This window comes from Tetrao urogallus (genome assembly GCF_951394365.1).
Source record: "Tetrao urogallus genome assembly, chromosome: 4".
In the NCBI taxonomy this organism is placed as follows: domain Eukaryota; kingdom Metazoa; phylum Chordata; class Aves; order Galliformes; family Phasianidae; genus Tetrao; species Tetrao urogallus.
In genome coordinates this window covers 25,921,361-25,940,929 of record NC_136817.1, presented here as the reverse complement: position 1 = coordinate 25,940,929, position 19,569 = coordinate 25,921,361, and the positions used below count along the sequence as shown (strand labels likewise).

The 19,569-nt window shown below is 45.1% G+C and overlaps 1 protein-coding gene across 1 annotated transcript in view; it reads left to right on the top strand.

The window, feature by feature from the left end:
• The window catches only part of AFF1 (ALF transcription elongation factor 1), a gene marked incomplete at both ends in the record, with an annotated part of 34,947 nt that overhangs the window by 12,745 nt on the left and 2,633 nt on the right, over positions 1 to 19,569 (top strand). Inside the window, 16 exon segments of the mRNA XM_079534874.1 lie at positions 452 to 496; positions 1,204 to 1,290; positions 1,808 to 1,844; positions 2,234 to 2,285; positions 6,820 to 6,874; positions 7,005 to 7,042; positions 7,508 to 7,667; positions 10,061 to 10,972; positions 12,809 to 12,906; positions 14,773 to 15,022; positions 16,035 to 16,126; positions 16,605 to 16,668; positions 17,308 to 17,444; positions 17,974 to 18,045; positions 18,610 to 18,703; positions 18,799 to 18,842. Coding sequence (XP_079391000.1) covers positions 452 to 496; positions 1,204 to 1,290; positions 1,808 to 1,844; positions 2,234 to 2,285; positions 6,820 to 6,874; positions 7,005 to 7,042; positions 7,508 to 7,667; positions 10,061 to 10,972; positions 12,809 to 12,906; positions 14,773 to 15,022; positions 16,035 to 16,126; positions 16,605 to 16,668; positions 17,308 to 17,444; positions 17,974 to 18,045; positions 18,610 to 18,703; positions 18,799 to 18,842 — 2,237 coding nt within the window.

The window sequence follows — 19,569 nt, the reverse complement described above, 5'->3', positions numbered from 1 at the left end:
GTTGGATGGGGCCCTGGGCAACCTGATCTAGTACCAGATGTGGTGGTTGGCAACCCTGGCTGTGGCAAGGAGCTTGGAACCTGGTAATCCTTGGGGTCCCTCCCAGTCCTAGCTGTTTGATGTTTCAATTCTATGATTCTGTGATATTCATAGGAGTCAAGGATCTGGTGCACAGTGTCTCCACTCAAAGACCACTTACAAGTGGTCTTCAAGTGTGCTTTCTCAAGCTTAGGGCTTTCATTTCTTTGTTGGCTGAGGGCACATGAGTGCACAGAAATAAGGAGGCAAGTCACAGAATGCAGGCAATCTTAGTGGCTGATCCTTCTGGTAGACTCTTACTTTTTACCTGTGTTTTTTTTAATGGGTTTTCATGTTTATATAATCAGTGGTGAGCAAACATATGATGAGTGCATGTCTTAAACTCATTCTTCTTCCCTCTTTTCTGTTGTAGCAAACTTTGCCCAGTGATAGCCAGTGCGTTGAAGAAATTTTGAAGGTCAGTGCTCTGAAATACCAGGTCTCCACGCTTAACTCTGTTTTTCCCACATTAAAATACTATGAACAGAAATCCTGCTGTGCTTCAGTTTATTAGCCAGAAGAAGTGGGTCTTTGGGTCTGCTGCAGAGAGTCAAAGCCACCAACTCTGGGTACAGCTGGAGGTGCAGCACTGGGCTTCCTGCCTGTAATGTCATGCAGCTTAGTGCATCCCAGGATGTGTCACCTACTGCAGCTTGGTGCAGCCAAAGGGAGCGGTGTGGGTTTATTTCCCTATAAATTTTCGTGCCTTACTCTATTCCTGATTGATAAGGAACCTGGAGACACTTCTGAGCTTTCTTAATTGTGCCTTGATGGAAAAAAAGGCATCTGCAAATTCCAGCCCAGTAGAGATTTTAACACTGCAGTTGATGTACTTGCTGCCAAAAGTACAAAATGCACTTTGCACAGACATGCTCCCCACACACATTTTCTTTCAAGCCCTGAGGCAAACTGTGTGGTGCAGCTTGGGCTATGCAGGTGTGCTTGCCAGGAGTGAGCCCTCTCTCTGGGGTGGGTGCTCTGCCCGAAGGAGGGCTTCTCACCACACCGCACCATCTCCAGTGTCCACGGGGACTTCAGGTAGAGCCATGCAAGTCTTAAGCTTAAGAATTCACCTGCGCGTATCAATGGAAATACCGCATTTTGCTTTTCTCCATCTCTTTCCAGGAAATGACACACTCATGGCCACCTCTCTTGACAGCTATTCACACGCCAAGTGCTGCGGAGCCCTCCAAATTCCCCTTTCCAACAAAGGTAAATCAGCCCCTTTTTCCAGATCTTTTGATAAATTAGGGGGGTTTCCTAGCTCTGGCATATGCTTCCATCTGATTTTTATCTGCCTTTCATAGATAAAGGCTGACAGGAGAGATTCTCTTCTGGAGAAGTCTGATAAATTAAAGCACAATGGCTCTAGTTGTGACTGCTGTGCAGAAACATGTTCAGCATCATGTCTCTGTCACAACACAAAAGAAGGTTTTGTCTTTGTTTTCAACAAAAATATTTGATGCCTGCATTAAACAGAAATATTTGGCAGCTCTGCTAAAATGTTCTATATTTCTTCATAAAGGCACATACCATGAAGGTGCCAGTAGCACATTCCTGATTGGCAGCAACACATGGCAGTTTGTCAATGCTGAACTACGTCAAAGCAGCTGAAACTCATAGGCAACTCAAAGGCAAACTTTGGCAAGGCAGGCTTTTATAATCACTGATATGTAGCTGTTAAGAGAAATCTGCTTGTTTTATTCTCAACTTTTCGCTTTCTTTCCAGGAATCGCAGCATATCACATCTGTAGCACAGAATCACAGTAAGTAGAAGTCCAAATAGCACGCAGTGATACGTATGAACTGGCAGATAGCTTTGTGTGCTGTGTTAAACACTGGGGAGAGTATCAGATGTTCACCTTGATTAAGAAGCACAGTTTCCTGGGCTTGGCTGAATACTAAGGAATTTAGATAGTGCTTAGGAGATTGTGTCCACTACTTACTCGGAAGTTAAGGCAGCAGTTCAGCAGAGAACAAACTGTCCTGTTAGGAATTCTGTTAGGAAATCCTATTTGGGGTGGTGAATAATCCCACTGGCGAATGATTACACCCTGGAAGAGAGTAACTTTCTAATCTGACACCCAAAGCCCATAAAGTAAAATATGGTTCACATGGGGCAAGCAAAACCAACCACTTCGTTTTTGATTTACAGAGCAGTATGACGCACCTTCCAAAACGTTGCCTAGTTCTCATCCAACAATATCGTAAGTAACCAACCAGACTCAGTTCCCATGCTCTACTCTGCAGTTACTTGAAAGAATCTGTAAAGAATTAAAATTTGGCTTGCTTGGTGTTGCTGAAGATTAAAGTTTTTATCAGTTTGGTTTTTCTCAGAAAATTTAAACTGAGTGAATTTACAACAAACAAACTCAAACCACACAACTATGAATGCACCAAGTGGAGAGGTTTTGCTCTGTTGATTTCTGGCTACTTAATATCATCACAAACTGTGTGTGTGTTAGTAATGTGTTAAACTGATGCAGATTGCAAAGGAAACAAAGTGAAGCTGATCCATTTTGCGTAGCATTGGGAAGTTTTTGAGGGTTCGTAAAGCAATGGGATGGAATTTGTGAACGCTCGAGGTGATATTTTGAAGAGATCCCGTGGTCTAATTTTCTTCAACTGCCAGGGAAAAGTTCCCTAAGCTGTGTTGTACTTCAGTTGTTTTAATTAAAACAAAAAACAACAACAACAACAAAAATAAAACCTTTCATGCAAAGTTTCTAAAAACCTCAGCTTACATTCTCTATAGTGGGATGGATATGAAATTCCTGTACCTTTTCTATATTTACTTATTTCTTCTCTCTTTCTGTATTTCTTTTCCCTGTCATTCTATGATTCCTCTGATCAGAAGGCTTTGTAGAATTTGAACTTGAATTTGTAGAAGTTTATGCATAATCACAGTTTTGCGAAAGCAGGGAAGGAGTGCCAACTGATTTCATCTGTTGCTTCAATGCAATTATTTAAGCCAGTGGAAAAGATTTGTAATAACAGAAAGACAACTTGGAGCTGTTCTGGTGGGTTAAAGTGGTTATCTACTAATTAGGTTAATTACAGGAATTTCTTGACAGTAGTTTTGTGCAGGCTGACTTTCAGTCCTTTGGGATTAAGCTGGCCAGATGGCAGCATTGTTGGGTCCTGAGCCCTGAATAGCAGAAACCATTCCACATCTGCAATAGGAGGCTGAGTTGTCTGTGTGCAACCATTGAACGCCTGTCAGTTCGGTGATAATACAGAGCTCGTTTGACTTCAGGCTGTGGTGTTGGAGGGCTGCAAGCTGCAGGCTACAAAGCTTAAACCAATTTCCTTTTAAACTTTTCTTTATGATGAATAGCTAAATCAGTAACAACAACAACAAAAAAGCCTGGGCACAAATGAGAGGAGGAGTATTTCCCCACCTCGAGATTTCTCATTCAAGCTCTTCATGGAAGCCTTCCTGACCTGAGCAGTCAGCCCAGCCAGAAGCATCCTACTGCTCACTGTTGGGAGCATCTTTCTGAGTCTCTGCATTTAGAGATTTCATTGAAGGAAGACAAATCAAAGCCCTCTGGAGCCAGCTAGGAAGAAGAGACCCTATCCCACCTCGCCATCCCACCTCAGAAGATGAAGAGAAGCTGTGGTCACTGATGTCCATTGTTAAATGCAGTGTCTGTAGCATCTCAGAGCCAGCTCTCATGTACCACGGACACACTTAACCTGCTCAATTGCCTACAAAGGCAATTCAAGCCAGAGCAGCAGAGCAATTTACATCCAGAGGGGAGCGAATTGAGATTTGCCCAAGGACCTACCCACATTTTTCCCTTCAACTGCTATGGCCCTCGTTTTTTTTGTTGCTCTCTGCACAACAGGGCTTTCTTTGCTCTGCGAAAGCCACGTGACTGTCTGAAAGCTCAGCTGCCCGGCATCGCTCGTGTTACCCGGCGTAGCAGGCTGAACAGAAATGATGCTTGTGTCTCTTAATTAGAGGCTGAAATCCCTCTGTGCATCTGTGTACCCAAATTAAGCATTCAGCTCCCTGAGGGGCCTGGGTTCCCAGATGGCTTTCATTGTTGGATGCAGCCCTTGCACTCACAGCTGCCTATGCTGGAATGGGGAGTTGCCAGCCTGGCGTGGTGGTCCGCTGGGGGGGAGCAGCCCCTGCTTAAATTGAGCTGTTTGGCAAAGCTGCTCTGGTTTCAGCATCCTTGTCCAGGGAAAAGAGCTCTTTTTAAATAGATTTGCAGGGAGATTGATGGTGTGCACATAAGCTGCTGGTCCTGCAAGCGAGAACTTGACATCTTTCAAGTGCTGAACTAATTAAAACATTATGATTATTAGAGCAGATTTATTTTCTTGAACCAGGCTATTTGACAATTTGTTGAAACTTTGTTTTGTGGAAACTAGCTTTGTCTGTCCATGCAAAAGTATGACTCATTTAAAGCTGCAGTGTTCCTCCTTGATTCTGAATTGAACTTCAGTGGTTGCAATGCTCTTGCACTCTCTGTTTAACTTAACAGCAGCTCAGGCAAAAAAGGCAGATGTAAAAGACTATCTACGTGGTGCTTCCTTGTGGTATCTCTCATCTCTAAAGCAAATTCTTCTGTGGACGCTTGAAGCAAAGCAACCCAAAAACCAGAAAACCACTTTCAGGATGCAGGGAGTTGTTTTCCACCTTGGTGTCTTCTATTGCTTCCCTCCAGTGTTTACTACAAGAAGAGATCCGCAGGGGAGGTGTGTGCAGAAATGAGGCTCTAGAGGCTGGGAGATGGAGGAAGGATAACCCTGAGGGAAGGCAGAGTCAAAATGCCTGAGCAAAGAAAGCTCGTAGCTCTGTGAAGGTGTCAGCAGGCAGAGCCCTCACAGCACAAGGAGCCTTTTCTGCGTGGGTTAGAAGAAGTGGGGTCTGTGGGTAGTTGCAGTCCCTGCAGAAGGGACTGACCCTGCTGGTGGGCACAGAAAAACTTGGGTGTTTCTTCGTGCTGTCCTGCTCTGTGCACCCCAGCCTCAGTCTGACTCAGACGGGTGTCATGCAGAAACACAGCATTTTGAGACAGGTTTTTTCTCTGAACTGTACAGTAGCAGCTGCATGGACGTGTTTCAACAACAGAGCTATGAACTGGAAAAAATAAAACACAACAGCAATGCATTGCACTGCTGGTGCTGTAGTATCTGTAGTTTGTCTGCTGGGCTTGGGGAGAGAAGGATAGGAGGATGCAATTTCTCCCTTATGGTTTGGACTCCCAGGCATTTGTTGTTGCATCTACTCTTGAGTTTTGAGAGTCTTGTAACTTGAAAGTAAACTGCATCAGAGTTGCTGTATCAACAGAATCCACAGATGGTGTCCAGCACTGCCAGCCCTGGCATCTTTGGAAGGAAACTGTGCCAAAGCATACATCCTACCAAAATAAGAATGCACCCTAAGCTAGCAAGGTTCTATGGGGTTCAAAGATGTAAATTAAAAAGAAGAATTAAATAAAGACTTCTTTACAAACAGGAAAGCGTTCCCATTTTCTCATCTTCCAAACCAAGAATTTGGAAGTGTAAGATTCAAAAGAGAGACAGCCCCTCACTCAAATTCCACCAAGGAAAAAAAAAAAAAAAAAAAAAAAAAAAGAAGAAGAAAAAAACATCTAACCTGGCAGCATTACTAGTGAGAGTTGGAAATGGATGGATGAAGCTCTTCAGTTTAATGGTGCAAACAAATGGCAGTGATGCAGGAAGATGGGAGCATGTAATTCAGTAGTGGAGCCTGCAACTGTATTAGGGCATTGTCTTCCACTGAGACTGAAGACGTGGGGTGTTCTCATTAGTGGATATTCAGTTCCAGGTCACCCAGGTTCAAGCATGAAGAAGTCAAGGACTTGTCTTCTTTTAGAAGGAGTGGACAGGGCCACAGGCGTGTTGGAAACTGATGTGCTGTAGCTACTGGTATGTGGCTGTAGAGAGGTGTGGAGTTTCCTGTAGGATTTCGTCATCCCATGTGCTCCAGCTGGGCTGGACGTGCCCTAGAAAGTGGGTGCTTTTCCTTCTGTGTGAGCAAGAATGTTTGCAAGTAGCAGCAAATAACAAACTGCCATGCTGTGGCTTTACGCAGGGGGGCTGGATTCCCTCCTGAAGCGCTGGAAGCAGAGGAATTGTTACTAGTTTTGAAAGGAAGCAAAAGTATTCATTAACATAACAAGCCTTGAGAATAATTGCTGGAGTCTGTTCTCTCTTTGTTGTCTATGTGTAATTCCCATTAGCTCTGATACTAATGATGGAGCTTTTTGTTTGAAGAAAAGATACAGCCTTTGCTTTGCATTGTGGTGCTTGAATCTGCTGCTTGGAAAAGCTGTGAGAGAATGCCCGAGTTCCCCTTCAACCCAACTACTGACTGGTGAAATTAGAAGCAGCAGTTACTGGTTGCAGCCCTAGAACTCAGTTGTGTGTTTGGAAACACTCACAGCATCCCGCTCTGTCCTCTGGCAGCAGTAGACCAGATCTCACCTGCCCCTTGCTGTACCAGAACTGGGCTTCTTCAGCAGCTGTCTGCATGCACCCGGTGATGCTTTGCCCAGTGGTGCAAAGTGCCCTGAGGCTGGGAGTCCTGTTGTCATTCCTTCTGGTGCTCATAAGATTGGCAGTTTGAGCATGCCAAAAGTAAAACAGGATTTGGGAGATCTGTTTGTTTAGGAAAGTGCAAACTGAGTCTTCTCTCGGGGTCTGCTGCTTGAAAACGTGTCTGCCCTGGCTGATGTGTTTCTTCTGGTTGTCTTTCAGAGTGCTCCAGGAGGACCTGCAGCTCAGTGATAGTGAAGAGAGTGGTGACGACCAAGTCAGTTTTAGATGTTTTATCCCCTCTGCACACAGACATCCCGTAAAATCATCACAGCTTGTCGTGTTGCTCTGAGCTCCTAAAGCTAACCTTTCCTTCCCCTCTCCCATTTGTTTTTTGAACAAAACAGGTTGTTGAACAGCCACCTTCTTCACTTGATCCTCCAAGGTACACATTTGTTCCCAAACTGCTAGCTTGGAGGAGGGGGGAGAACTTTGCTTTTTTGTACATGTGGGAATGGGTCCCTTTTTCTGTTCTATATACAAGCTCTGGTTTGCAGCTGCCTGAAGCTGCTGTTCAGCTTTGGTTTCAGTTGTGTGGGGCTTTACAGAAAGTTTAAATTGGAAATAAATAATCCAGGCAAGCTGGATTTTGCTTTTGAACCGGAATTGTATTCCCCCAGCTGTTCTCCCTTTGCCGTGAGTGGAAGTTGAAGGTTTTATTATTTCCAGAGGTTTTTTTATTCTGATGTTTTATCTGTGAATATGGCTGTGTTTTCCTTTGGCCTTCTCACCTTTCTTCCCAGTGGCAAACTAAGGGGTTTAGGTTTTATTTCTGGATACTGCCATATCAATATAATAAGTAACCTTCACGAGTGCTGCTTTCTAATTTTGTCTCCTGGTGGCCTTGCAGTGCCCTGCAGTCCCAGCCCGAGAGCGTGGCATCAGCACATTCCAACAGCACAGAGTCAGGGAGCAGCAGTGACTCAGACAGCTCTTCAGACTCTTCAGAGACAGAGAGCAGCTCAAGTGACAGTGAAGCCAACGACCCTCCAAAGGTGTCAGCTCCTGAGGTGAATGCAAAGTAAATGTAGAGGCTGCTTAATGTGGACTCACTGCTGTCAGACCTGAAATACCGTCATCCTTCAGGTGTCCCAGTGACACCTCTGCTGCATCATCAAAAAACTCCTCTTGCCTTTTGCTTCTCTGCCAGAGTTTGTCAAACAAATAACCCTCAGTAATAGCATAAATAGACTTTTACTTGCCTAACCTTGAAGTGCTCCCCTTCTCTGTTGCTGGAGAATTTACGCCTTCACCTGTGCGGCACAAGCAAATTGCAGGTGGGAACTGAAGCTTGGCACAGTGCTTGGGGCCCATCTCTGGAGGTGTACCTTTTCTGGAAGCTGCTGCTGCACCTCTTCAGTTCCTGCGTGCGAGTGGCAGACAGACTCAGCTTCTCCCAGATGGCAGCAGAAGGGATAGGACCTGCAGGAAGGGCAGGAATGTGCTTAGCCTTGCTTCTGTTGGGTTTGGCTCAGAGAGTGCTGCACTGGCATTTCTGAGGCTGTTAGGGGAAATGCAGGGAAATAGAGCTTAGTGCCTCAAAGTTGCATAATAAGTGAGAGCGTGCAGCTTTTAAAAATCTGCTGCAACTGTGTTCCTGTCCCATGGTTTAAAACAGTCCTCCACTTCAAGAACATTCTTGGGCCAGTGGGAAATGCATGGTTCAATCTGATGGACCACAGCTTATGTAAAGCAGTTCACTGGCCATTCTGAAGGATTCTCACAAGGCCCAAAAGCTCCATCGTTTATTCCCCCTGCCTTCTATAGCTCATACTTTCCTTTCTTTTACTTTAGGAGCACTCTAACGTCTCACATCTAACACCCTTCACACTTACGCAGTTCAGTTACAGACTTTGCCTTCTGCAATGAGAGAAACAGATGTTGCCTCCTCATACCCAACTGTGCCTGATAATGTTACATTATTAGATTATTGTCACTCAAGTGAAGTCCTAGCTATTGTGAACTGACCATTTTATATCCCTTTTTATTCAGCAAACTCATGATCCGTTTTGCACAAGGAACAACTTAATGCTCATGGCTTGTTTTTATTAGATCCAATTCTTCATATGAAAGAAAATAATTTAAGAAATATAGTTAATATTTCCTTGTTTGTATTTTGTTTTTAAAAAATATTGTCTCCTTATCCTTTGTGTTTGAAAAGGCTGAACACCCCTGTGAGGGTGTAGATCACACGTGGTAGCTGATGATAAGTGCAGAAAAGGGTCAACGTCTGCCACTGTCTGATAGTTGCCTACTTACATTATAAACCAAAACTTACGAAGTTCCTAAGCAAGGTCTTTATAGTGTTAACAACAACAAAATGCTCCTGAGGGGCTAATAAGTTAAAATGCTAGTGAAAATAGGGAAGAGATCATTATCTGAAAATGAGAATGGAGTGAGCTTTTTTTTTTTTTTTTTTTTTAATTTTATGTGACAAAACTAAATCTGTTTTTATGCCAGGCTTTTCTTTGGAGTCACGGTTGAAGACATGTCACTATGTTCTGCTGCGCAAAGAAGGGCTGAGTCTGGGTGGAGAAGAAAGCCACTGCAGAAGGGATTAATTAGTCCTGGAAGACCTTTCCTGCGCTAGAGCTTTTTTCTGAGAAGTGCTGTGGCTGTTCTCAGAACAGGGAGTTGTGGCTGAGAACTAAGTGGTATTTTCTGAACTGGCTCCAGAGAATTATGCCCCTAATTTGCAATTTGCAGCTTTGATGTCTGTTCTTGTGGCTGTTTGGTTAACTCTCTTCTCAATTTGTCAGACCTTTGTTTTGATCTGTAGGGCTTCTCCTAGTCGTGTGATGTATCTGGTCAGTTAGCTCAGTGGTAGCTCACGCCTTATGTAATCAGGGGGACACACCTGGCAGACAGTGCAGGCAGAGGGCTCAGAAGAGGCTGGGCTTGATATGTTGGCTGTATACTTTCTTTTGATAAATGCTTAAAGCACAGAATTCTGCCACTGTACCTGTCGGACTTCAGTGAGATGCGACAGCTCTTGATCCATCTTGTGCAAATGATTTGGTAAAAGCATTGTGAGGATAACACCTGGTTTGTTTTTGCAGTGGTTATGTCTGTGCATGTCTGACTGTGCAGGGTGTTGGTTAGTGGCATAGAGCACACCAAGGTGAGGCTTTTGTGCAGAGCAGCCTCTTACTGCACGACAGGTAGGGCTGAGGGAGTCCAGGAGTGTTGTGCCACAGTTTGACTGGTCCTGTGCAAAAAGGATGTCTGTGCTTCTGAATTAATGGTTGGTGTGCATGTACCAAAGCATTCCCCCTATCTCATGGTCTTTTGCCTTCAAGGTCTTTTAACAGTATAGGGAAATTTTAGTGGGTTCTGGTAACCAGTGCTCAGTTTGAGATAAAGGAGTCAGCTTTGCATACTTCCTTTCTCTTTCTATCTGCAGCCTGACCCACCAACTTCCAATAAGTGGCAGCTTGACAACTGGCTCACCAAAGTGAACCCACCAGCAGTGCCAACAGAAAGCCCCAATGACACTGCCCACACAGATGGCCACGAGGAGGACAAGGAGCAGCCTGTCAGCAACGGTTCCTCCTGTGAGCGTGCTGCACCAAAGGAACCTCATGAGAGGAGCTTCATCCGAGCAGCCCAGGCTCCTCAGGATGCTCATCTTCCGACCAAACTTGGCTGCCAGAAGTCTCCTGTGCGTACTGAGGAGCCCTCACAGAGACAGACTGTGGGGATCAAAAGGCCTAGCAAGCCCCCAGTGCACGAGGAGCCCAAGGGAGGCCTGAAGGTGGAGAGCGAGCCTGCTCCTTATGAGATCGGAGAGCAGTCTTCCAGAGACAAGCCAAAACCCAAAACAAAAAGCAGACCCAAATCCTGTGACCAAAAAGAACTGAAACCCCGGCTGCAGGAGGCTCCTAAAGAGAAGAAGCACAAGAGCTCCCACCATGCCGATGCCAAAGCCCTGCCGGACCACAGACCCATGAGAGATGTCCTGGTAGGCAGTGCCCAGGAGCATCCCACTCTCAAACACCTCGCTGAGGGCCAGGGCGCAGCTCCCACCAGGACTAGTGGCCACAGGTCTGCTGCTGAGATCAAGGAGGGTTTTCACAAGGGGAAGCTTCCTGTGCCCACCAAGGAGAAGAAGTTGCTGCCACCGGTGAGGGACGTGCCTGGCAATCCCAGCCTGCTGGTTAGAATTGATCTCCCACTCCTGTCAAGAATTCCCCAGCCTCCTGAGAAGGGGAACCAAAAGAAGAGAACAGAGGTGAAGGAGCACTCTGGCAGCAAGGGGCAGGACTTGGAGAAGAAAAGTGCAGACACTCCTGACAGGTCCTTCAAAAAGAGGAAGGTGAGAGGTAGAGGTGGAGATGGGTTTGTGCAGGGGCCACAGTGGTGTACGTGGAGCTGTCTGAAAAAAACCCTGCATATGATTTATTTCTTCTTCATAGCTTCAGAGTAGACTCGTTAACCTACTCCTGCTGCAGCATTGCCAAATTTTTAAAGGGAAACCTCATCAAAAACTATCCCCTGATGTTTCTTGTTGGTCAAAAATCCACTGTTGAGCAAATGAAATGCAAGCTGTCTAACAAATGCTTTGGTGTTTCCGAAAGATTAGTCCTAGTTTCAACCCAAGGAGAGCTTTGCAGGGCAGCAGTGCCTTCTCCGTGCACCCCATGTTACAGACATGGCCTCAGCCATTGGATATCCCTTGCAGGAGAGCTTGCTGCCCCCCGCTTGTTCTGCAGCTATCAACTATATTACCCTGCAACTAGAATAGTTGCTTTTCCTTGAATTGCAGTACAACCCTTGTTTTGATCATTGATCACAAGTGTTTTTTTGAAAGATGCTTCCCAGAATGGACTGTGATAATACAGCTAGTTTTCCTGCAGGGCTTGCAGTGAGTTGGTCTGATACCCCCATGTATTTTTGGTCCCTCCTTCAGAAGGAGGTGGCTTAGCACGTGTGGGTGAATAATCTCGATTTGGTGCAAGTTTCATTTGCTCTTGTCACCCCATGAGCTTCCTGTGGCTGTGTGGGAGAACCGAGAAGAACAAGGAGATGGTGAAGAAAAGCGGATGCCCCAGTGGTTCCTGTCCTGCGGTGCAGCAGGAAGAAGGCAGGCAGGCAGTGAATCTGTCAGTGTTCCCACTGGTCTCTCCAGGGCCAAAGAGGAGCTATCTGATGCTGGGCACATCGTGCCTCGCAACCTGAGCATCTGATGGCAGGAAAACCTGTGTCCCAGCCTTGCCACGTGTGTTGTGTCAGTGTGCCACAGCGCCCCTGGCAGCATAGGCTCCCTCGCAGCCAGCTGGGTCAGCTGCAGCTGCCAGACCTTTTCTGAAGCAGTGATCACAGTTCAACCTGAGAAATGGCGTAAGGACACGATCCCAATGTTGGAGCCTTGCCCTGATGGCTCTGCACCGTCTGTGTGCAAGCTACCGAGCTGCATCACAGTGACATGAACCTGCTCTTAGGAGATGGATGGAAAGTACTCAGATGCTTTTTGCTAGCACCATGTACACCATGGTTTGCGCTCCTTTTCTATGAATTTTCTAGTGTTGTAGTGAATTATTTGGAAGTTTTTTTCATCCTCTGGTGATTTGGCATCTCATGGTTTGTATCATAGGATCTATGGAGTGTGCATAAAAGGTGTTCTTTATTACCCCTCTGCCTCAGTGGTTCCTGCTGTACTGGAGGGCAGTGTGGAGGCTGCAGATTTAATTGAAACGTCACCCTCTAATTGATTCTTGCTGATAAAACCCAAATCCCTCCACCTGTCAGGAAGCTGAATGGTTTAAGTCTCTGATGAATGCTTTTTTCTCCCTAATCTTAGACAAAAAAAAAAAGAAAAAAAAGAAAAAAAAACAAAGAAAAAAAACAATATGCAGAAATCACATCATGAAATGTGTATTTTCAGCTATGGAAGCACATCAGTTTTCAGCTATTGGCAAGGAGAACTTTAGCTTTTCCGTCCCCTCCGTGGCAAAATAATTATTCTGTCCAAGCAGAAGTGGATAAAGGTCATTTCAGGACTTGTCAGTGAGCCTGAAATCTGCTGTACTCTGGTTTTCCACTTTGCCAGTTCCAATCTCTTCTCTTTTTTTTTTAATGTGAAACCATCAAACTTAGCTGTTTTGTTCTGTGCTTTACATGAAAGTTGATTTTTTTTGTTTGCGTTTGTTAGAGAGAAAAGGAGAAGGACATCGATAGGAAGAAAAGGAAGTTGGACAAAGAAGCAAAATCACTGCAGTCTTCACCTAACAAAGACTCCTGTAAATTGAAGTGAGTGTACAGTGGTGGGATTGTAGAAAAAATGCATTAAACTGAGCATTTCTTTACAATTTTAAAACAAAGAGAAACCTTCCATGCTTCCTGTGAATTTGCTTAACATAATGTGCCTTTGGAAACATAATCTGCTGCAAATTTGTCTGCCATGTGGCTATAGGAGCGTAATTTTGCCTTTTTGTTTGTTGCAGATATGCAGTTGCCCTTAGTGTCCCCCATCTTTCTCACCCTTTGCAATTCTCAAGTTGATGTTTTGATGTTTTGGTGCTTGGCCTCCTACCACGCTTGCACTGTGTTGCTGTAAAATTGCATGTGGTGGCACTTGTCCCAATTTCTAGCAGTGGAGATGAAATGAAGACTTGGCCATTTGAAACACAGAGGTATCCGTCCTGCAGTTCAGATTGCTGAACTGATCCCTCCATTACACATAGCTCAAAAAATCTGTTGAAGCTGCAGGAAATGAAATCGCTGGTTGTGCCAGTGCTGCTTTTCCTTCTAGGCTGATATCCACACAGTGGCACTCCCATCTTTAGATGCTGTGCAACAAAACAATTGCACAAAGTCTGGTGTCTGAGTTGGAAATACTGCGGCAGACTGCCTGCCTGCTGGGACCCTGTCTGACTGCAGTGGTAATCCCTTGTCAGGAGCATTTCCCTTCTCCCCTCAAATTGTCCCAGTGTGTAGCTGAATAGGTGCACATCCACTGTGCCTGTGTGAATCACGCCAAGAATTTCAGGTGGCCTTCATAGCCAAAAATGTCTCCTTTATTCCAGCAATTGCATGGGCGGTGCTTCTGGTAGTTCTGCTGAAACTCCCTCCATGATTTGCACAACAGCATACCACTAGCATTTTGGCTAGGTCTGCCTGAGGGCTTCCAAGAAAGTATCTTGATGGGCAGCGCTCCCGAGAGAGGAGACTGGTGCATCCATCATGAGCTGCTGCAGTCATTTTTTGCTTACTCAGGGCCATCATGAGCTTGAGGTATTGGCTTGGATATGTTGAGGTTTGCATCCTGACTCAGCTGCTTCTCTCCAGGGAAAACCTTGACAGTCAGGGTCCATGTTTAGCACTCCTCACTCTAAACACTTTCTATTTTCTTGGAAACTTTGAGGAACTGAAAGAAAATAATGTAAATGAACGTCAGTGAAATTAGATGTAGAGCTACTGAGTTCTGCCTATAGCTGCAGGAGTTCCCTTGTAATCCCAACCCCAGATGGTCAGAAATTTGGCACGGTATTATTAAATATGATCAGCTCCACCATTTAAAAGCGCAGCATTTAAAATCTTTCTCCCTTGAATCCTCACATGTGTTGTCTAGTAGAGTTGGCAAGTCCTAAAGAACCAACTGGGCTTACTTCTGCTGAGGCCTGCGTGGGGTCATGTGTCAGGGCAAGCGTCAGTGGCTGCAGAAGATGCCTTCTTCCATAGCAGGGGGAGACAGGCAGTGCTGTGGTTCCCTTGTGATCTTGGGTGACTGGTCCTGGGGATTTTCCTCTCTGGAATTGCCCCCTCCCTTTTTCAATGAGAAGGTGTTGTGGCATTTCTGCAGCATCCTGACCTTCTGCTTGCACGTTTCCTCCAAGGATGAGTCCAGAGGCTTATTCCTACCTCAAGAGCAACTTGCTTGTGTGTTGTTGGCAGCTGAACGTGTGGTATCTAATACACAGCAAAGTCCCTGAAATTTTGTTTTTGTTTCTGTTAGAATCTTTGTTAATGAGTCATCTTGCATTTCTGAAGAAATTTAAACCGTATGGGCACACAGTGCATTTAAGGATGATTTTTTATTTAAAAAAAAAACAACACCCTCAATATTATATAGATACTGTATTCATCCCAACTGCAAAATTCACTTCCCATCTCCAGAGCATGGAACACTTCGTCTGAGACCCAGAACAAAGATCTCAGGCAACCCTTGCCACTGCTGCCCGCGTCTCCCCTGCATCCTGCACAAAAGCCAACCAAGAAGGCCCATAAAAGACCCAGGAGTGAGAACAGCCAGCCGCCTGACACTGCCAGCAGCACTGCCCTGGACACAAGCAACCACAAGGATCCTTCTTCCTCCAAGCAGAAGAAGATGGTGGAAAACCACTCTGAGCAGGTGAAGGGTAACAAAGTAGGTATTGGTTATTAGTGGTGGGATGTGTCCTGCAACTTGTAGCTGCCATCTAATTCTCTTTAGAAACCTGTCTATAGGATGTAAGTGAGAAGAACAGTAAACCAGCCACCAGAAAGAGCTCTTTGAAACATGTTTGTCCCTTCAGTGGCAATCTGTGACTGTATCTTCCTAGCTTGAATAGCCATGCTGTTGTATCGCTACTCACTTTTCTGTTTTCATCTCACTGGTGGAACTCAGTGTGAAAGGGTGACCATGTAAAAAAAAGAATGGTGTTTATGACAGGAACTGGTCCTGAATGTAGACAACTGCCAGTAAGGTATGGTAGGCGTAAAGAGAAGTGTGTTTACAAAAAATGAACTAACAAAAACAAGTGGATTGCTTGCGAGTAAGAAATAACCAAACTCTGGTTTTGGCTGCAACCTGTGTAGAATTTGTTATAGCTTGCATTAAGAAATATTGTTAGTGATTCTTGTAGCTAGATCTTCGCATTAGTGGCTTAGAAAATTCAGCTCAACTGCCATTTCTGAGTGCCTGTTTGTGTGTGGTCCAGAACTTCCACATGCATGCACTCTAATGGAGGCTGTGCGTGCTCTATAAGCTGGCTTCTCACTGCTTTCTTTTTCCTGACGTTGTAGTTAGTAATGCAGACTCAGGAGTTGCTGTGGTTAAGTGTGTAAGTGTGAATGAATATTACCAGTTCCTGTCTTTTCCAGTGGCTGTGAAAAATGTGCTGCTGGCAGCCTTACTGCTATCTTAGCTATTGTACAGGGAAAACTGCTGCCTAATTTCTGCTTTCTCAGGTAATGTTTGATGGCATTAAAACCTCAGCAGCAGCCTGGTGGGAAGCCAGGTTTTCATTTCCAGTATTGGCCTGGGGTCTGGGGTCTTGAAAAGTAGCTTATATCTCAGACAAATAAACATTTTCACTTCAAGTTTAGGAAAGCCGTGTTTTAGAACTGTTCTAAGTGGATCTCTCTGATCAGCTTTATCTCTGCTCCTGATTTTTCAGGGATCTGCAGGGGATGTTACAAATTCTTTACCAGTGCCTTCTGTGCCAAATGGTACCTCTAAACCGAGGAGACCTCAAATCAAGTTTGAAAGGTAAGATTTTGTTCTCTGCCCCTCTGAAGATGGCAGGCAAGGCTGGTCATGCAGCCACCGTGGCTCCTGCTTTGTACTGACCATTGATTTTGTTAGACCTGCCTTGTCACCTCTGCGACATCCCCACAAAGCAATGGTCTCTCCTTTTAGCAGCTCTCAGTTTGAGGGAAGCTGCTGTAGAAGTCAGGTGCTTGTTTAACTTGCAGACATCCCACTCTGCACGGGACTGTGCAGTGTGCCTGACAGCTAGGGACGCTGTTGGTTTCTCTGAGTCCTGGCAGGTGGCAGGCCAGTCTAGGATATGAACCTTTAAACAGGCACATGACATTCATGTAGTGATTCTTCTAAATCTGATGTGTGTTTGATAGCAGTATCAGCTTGTATTGGTGTCACAGCATCATCTAGATAAGGTTAGCATTGTTACTTCCCATATCCTTTTTCTCTTACATTTGTTTTCCTCTGCCTGTGTCCATTTCAGACAGCATTTGACAGAATATTACCTGGAAGAGGCCAAGAAGATGAAGCACGAGGCTGATGCCATGGTAAGCCTGAGCTCTGTGCTTGACACTGCTTTTCTTCTGGGATCTCACACCTGCAGGTACATGATGGAACTGTGCTGGTCGATGTCCCTTCCACTAGTGGAACGTGTTCCAGTCATATGTGGGGAGGCTGTTTTTATTTACCAAATTTTCAGGCACTTCCCTTTGTGTAAACACATCCAGAGACTGTACCTGGAGAACAGGAATAAAAGCTGACTTTGCTCTGCAGAGCTATCACAAAGTCCTGGCAGCTGAATCAGAAAGTCAGTTGTAGGGTGGTTTGCTCTGAAATACCAGAGTACTGGTGATAACTGTGTTGCTGTTGAACAAGACTTGGAAATGCCCTTTGCGAATATAAGCCCCAGGTGCTGCCAAGAATACCTAGAAAGTATTATTGCCATAGGAAAAACACTTGCTGTGGCAGAACACAAGGAAGAGAGGCCAATAGTGCAAGCACACAGGGCTGGTGAGCAGGACAACGTTAGGGGCTCAGCAGAGAGTCTTCCATCACTACCTGGAGACCTGATGCGTGTTTTGTAATTTCTTCAAATTCTGCCTATTTGGAGAGAGAAAAGGAATTCAGGTACACTTGAGATAAATAGTTTTTGCCTTTGTGTGAAAGTGAGACATTTTTTCAAACAGATGGACAAGACTGGAAAGGCCTTTCAGTACCTTGATGCTGCCCTTTCCTTCGTTGAATACGGGATGGCCCTGGAATCGAATGCAGAAGCACCAAAACCTGCTTACAGCATCTTCGCTGACACAATAGATCTCCTCAAGTAAGTGGCTTTGGAACCATGATGGTCAGGCAGTGTGCTTGGAGGGAAGCAGTGGTTGTGTTGTTTGCTGGTATGACACCTGCAGGCAGTACAACCCAGGGAGCCCTATGCTAGATAGAAAAGAGACAGGCACCACTTTATTCATATTGAAGTTGACGGTTGTGTGCGTGTTTTCAACAGCTGCTATGACTTCCTTCCCATGGAGCTGATTGAAACAGCTGCCAGTAATTTTTTTATGGCAGACTTCCACATTTTTAAATTTCACTGCTTTCTGATTTTAATGGACTGTGTTTTCACAATGCTTTTTTGCTTTGTGAGAACTCCTCTCAAGATGTCTTACCTGGCCTGGAATTAATATTCCACCCTCAGTGAGGAGAGCTCCTGCTGAGGGCTTCAGGCCTGCACCCATGGGGGCATCACCTTTCTGGGGTTTTGGAGCAGTGTTTGAGGCAGTGGCATGCAATTGTTCTTCTAAGTGGACTTGAGAGCCCTGATGACTGACCAGATGCTGTTCATTTTGTTCCCTCAGATACGTAATGACACTAAAACCCTTTACGGATGTCTCGGCATCTTCACATGAACATGTCTTTGCTGTGTTATGGTGCGTAGCTGTTTTTCCGACTTCTTATTCTGTTTGTAGACTTACTATAGTGAAAGTCCTTTTTTATTTGTAGGGGCGAAGGAATGAGTTACATGGGAATCAGAGTTCTTCAAGGGAAAACCAATATAAAAGCCAGAGCAAACCAGAACATCTTTAAAGTGGGCTAGGATATAACAAGAGATCAGGCATGGAAGGTGCAGGCTCCAAAATTTGACCTCTTGGTAACTGGAGAGCGTGTGAAGGCTTTCACCCCAGGCAGAAGAATGTGATTTGCTTGCCCACATTTTGGCTGTGTAACCGATGCTGTATCTGAGCACAGCTGCTGCTGCTGGTTGAGGGCTCACTCAGCCCCTGGCGTCCAAAAGGGCTGTGCACCCATCTCCTTAAAACATAGCCCTTCCTCTTTTTCACAGAATCTGACTCTTCTTAAGTTGAGCAGAAGAGGAGATCCTGAACTTGGTTTGTCAGAAAGGCTGCTGTCTGCTGGTACTGCCTGGTGTGGTCATTGCTGATACAGTCGCACCAGGCATGAGTGCTGACTCTTGACTGTCTTTCTGTTCACAGCATGCGCTGCCAGTCCCTCCTGCACATGGCAATGTTTCGTTACAAAAGAGACACTGCAATAAAGTATTCCAGGATCCTGAACGACCACTTCAAGGTAGGGCACTTGTGTTGCTGTGCTACCAGCTCAGGGGCTACAGTTCGTTCTGATATGGCCAGGAAAACTAACAAGAGCTCTCTTCCTTGCTGCAGAGTTCTTCCAGAATAACACAGGCACCTTCTCCGTGTGTTGCAAGGTAAGGGTGAAAATCTGCATCTGTAAAGGTGTGAGCAGAAACTGAAGCAGAAATCTTTGAGATGCTAACTACATTTGAAAATGACTTGCTACCCACTCCACCTTGCCGCTTGACATCACCTTAGGGGGCATAGGGGTGTTTCTGCTCTCTTTCTTGTCTTTGGCATCAGTGAAGGATTTTTTTATTATGGGATGAGATCCAGAGAGTCACTGCCTGTCCTGGGGATCAGTTCTCCACCAGCACAGTGGGGAGAGCACTGTGGCTGTGTTGCTCTCAGAGCCCCTGCTCTTGTCGTCCTTCTATTCCATGTCTGAGATCTCTAAGACTCTCTGGAATATCATGCCCATCTCCCTGGCTGCTACCTAGTAAGACAACGCTTTTACACCATGCTAGAATCACTTTGAAGTAATACTTGTATATTTTTCTCTGTGTTAGTCATCAATTAAGAAAAAGAAACTCATTTTCTGATTTTTGAATTATTGAACATTTGTCACTTTCCTATATTTACAGTACAGTTCTTGTATGCATAGCAGCAAAAGGAAAGCTGCCATTTAAGTGTTTGACCCAAAGTTCAGAATACAGGACCTGCACCTTAGGACAGAAGAAGAGTTTTCCTCTGTTTTGCAGTGAATGTATTTGGGAAATAGATGCTTAGTTCCACACTGATCCCCTTTAAAGTCTGTGACTGAGAGGCTCATTTGGTCTAAAGATCCAGTTGTTTTTCTGC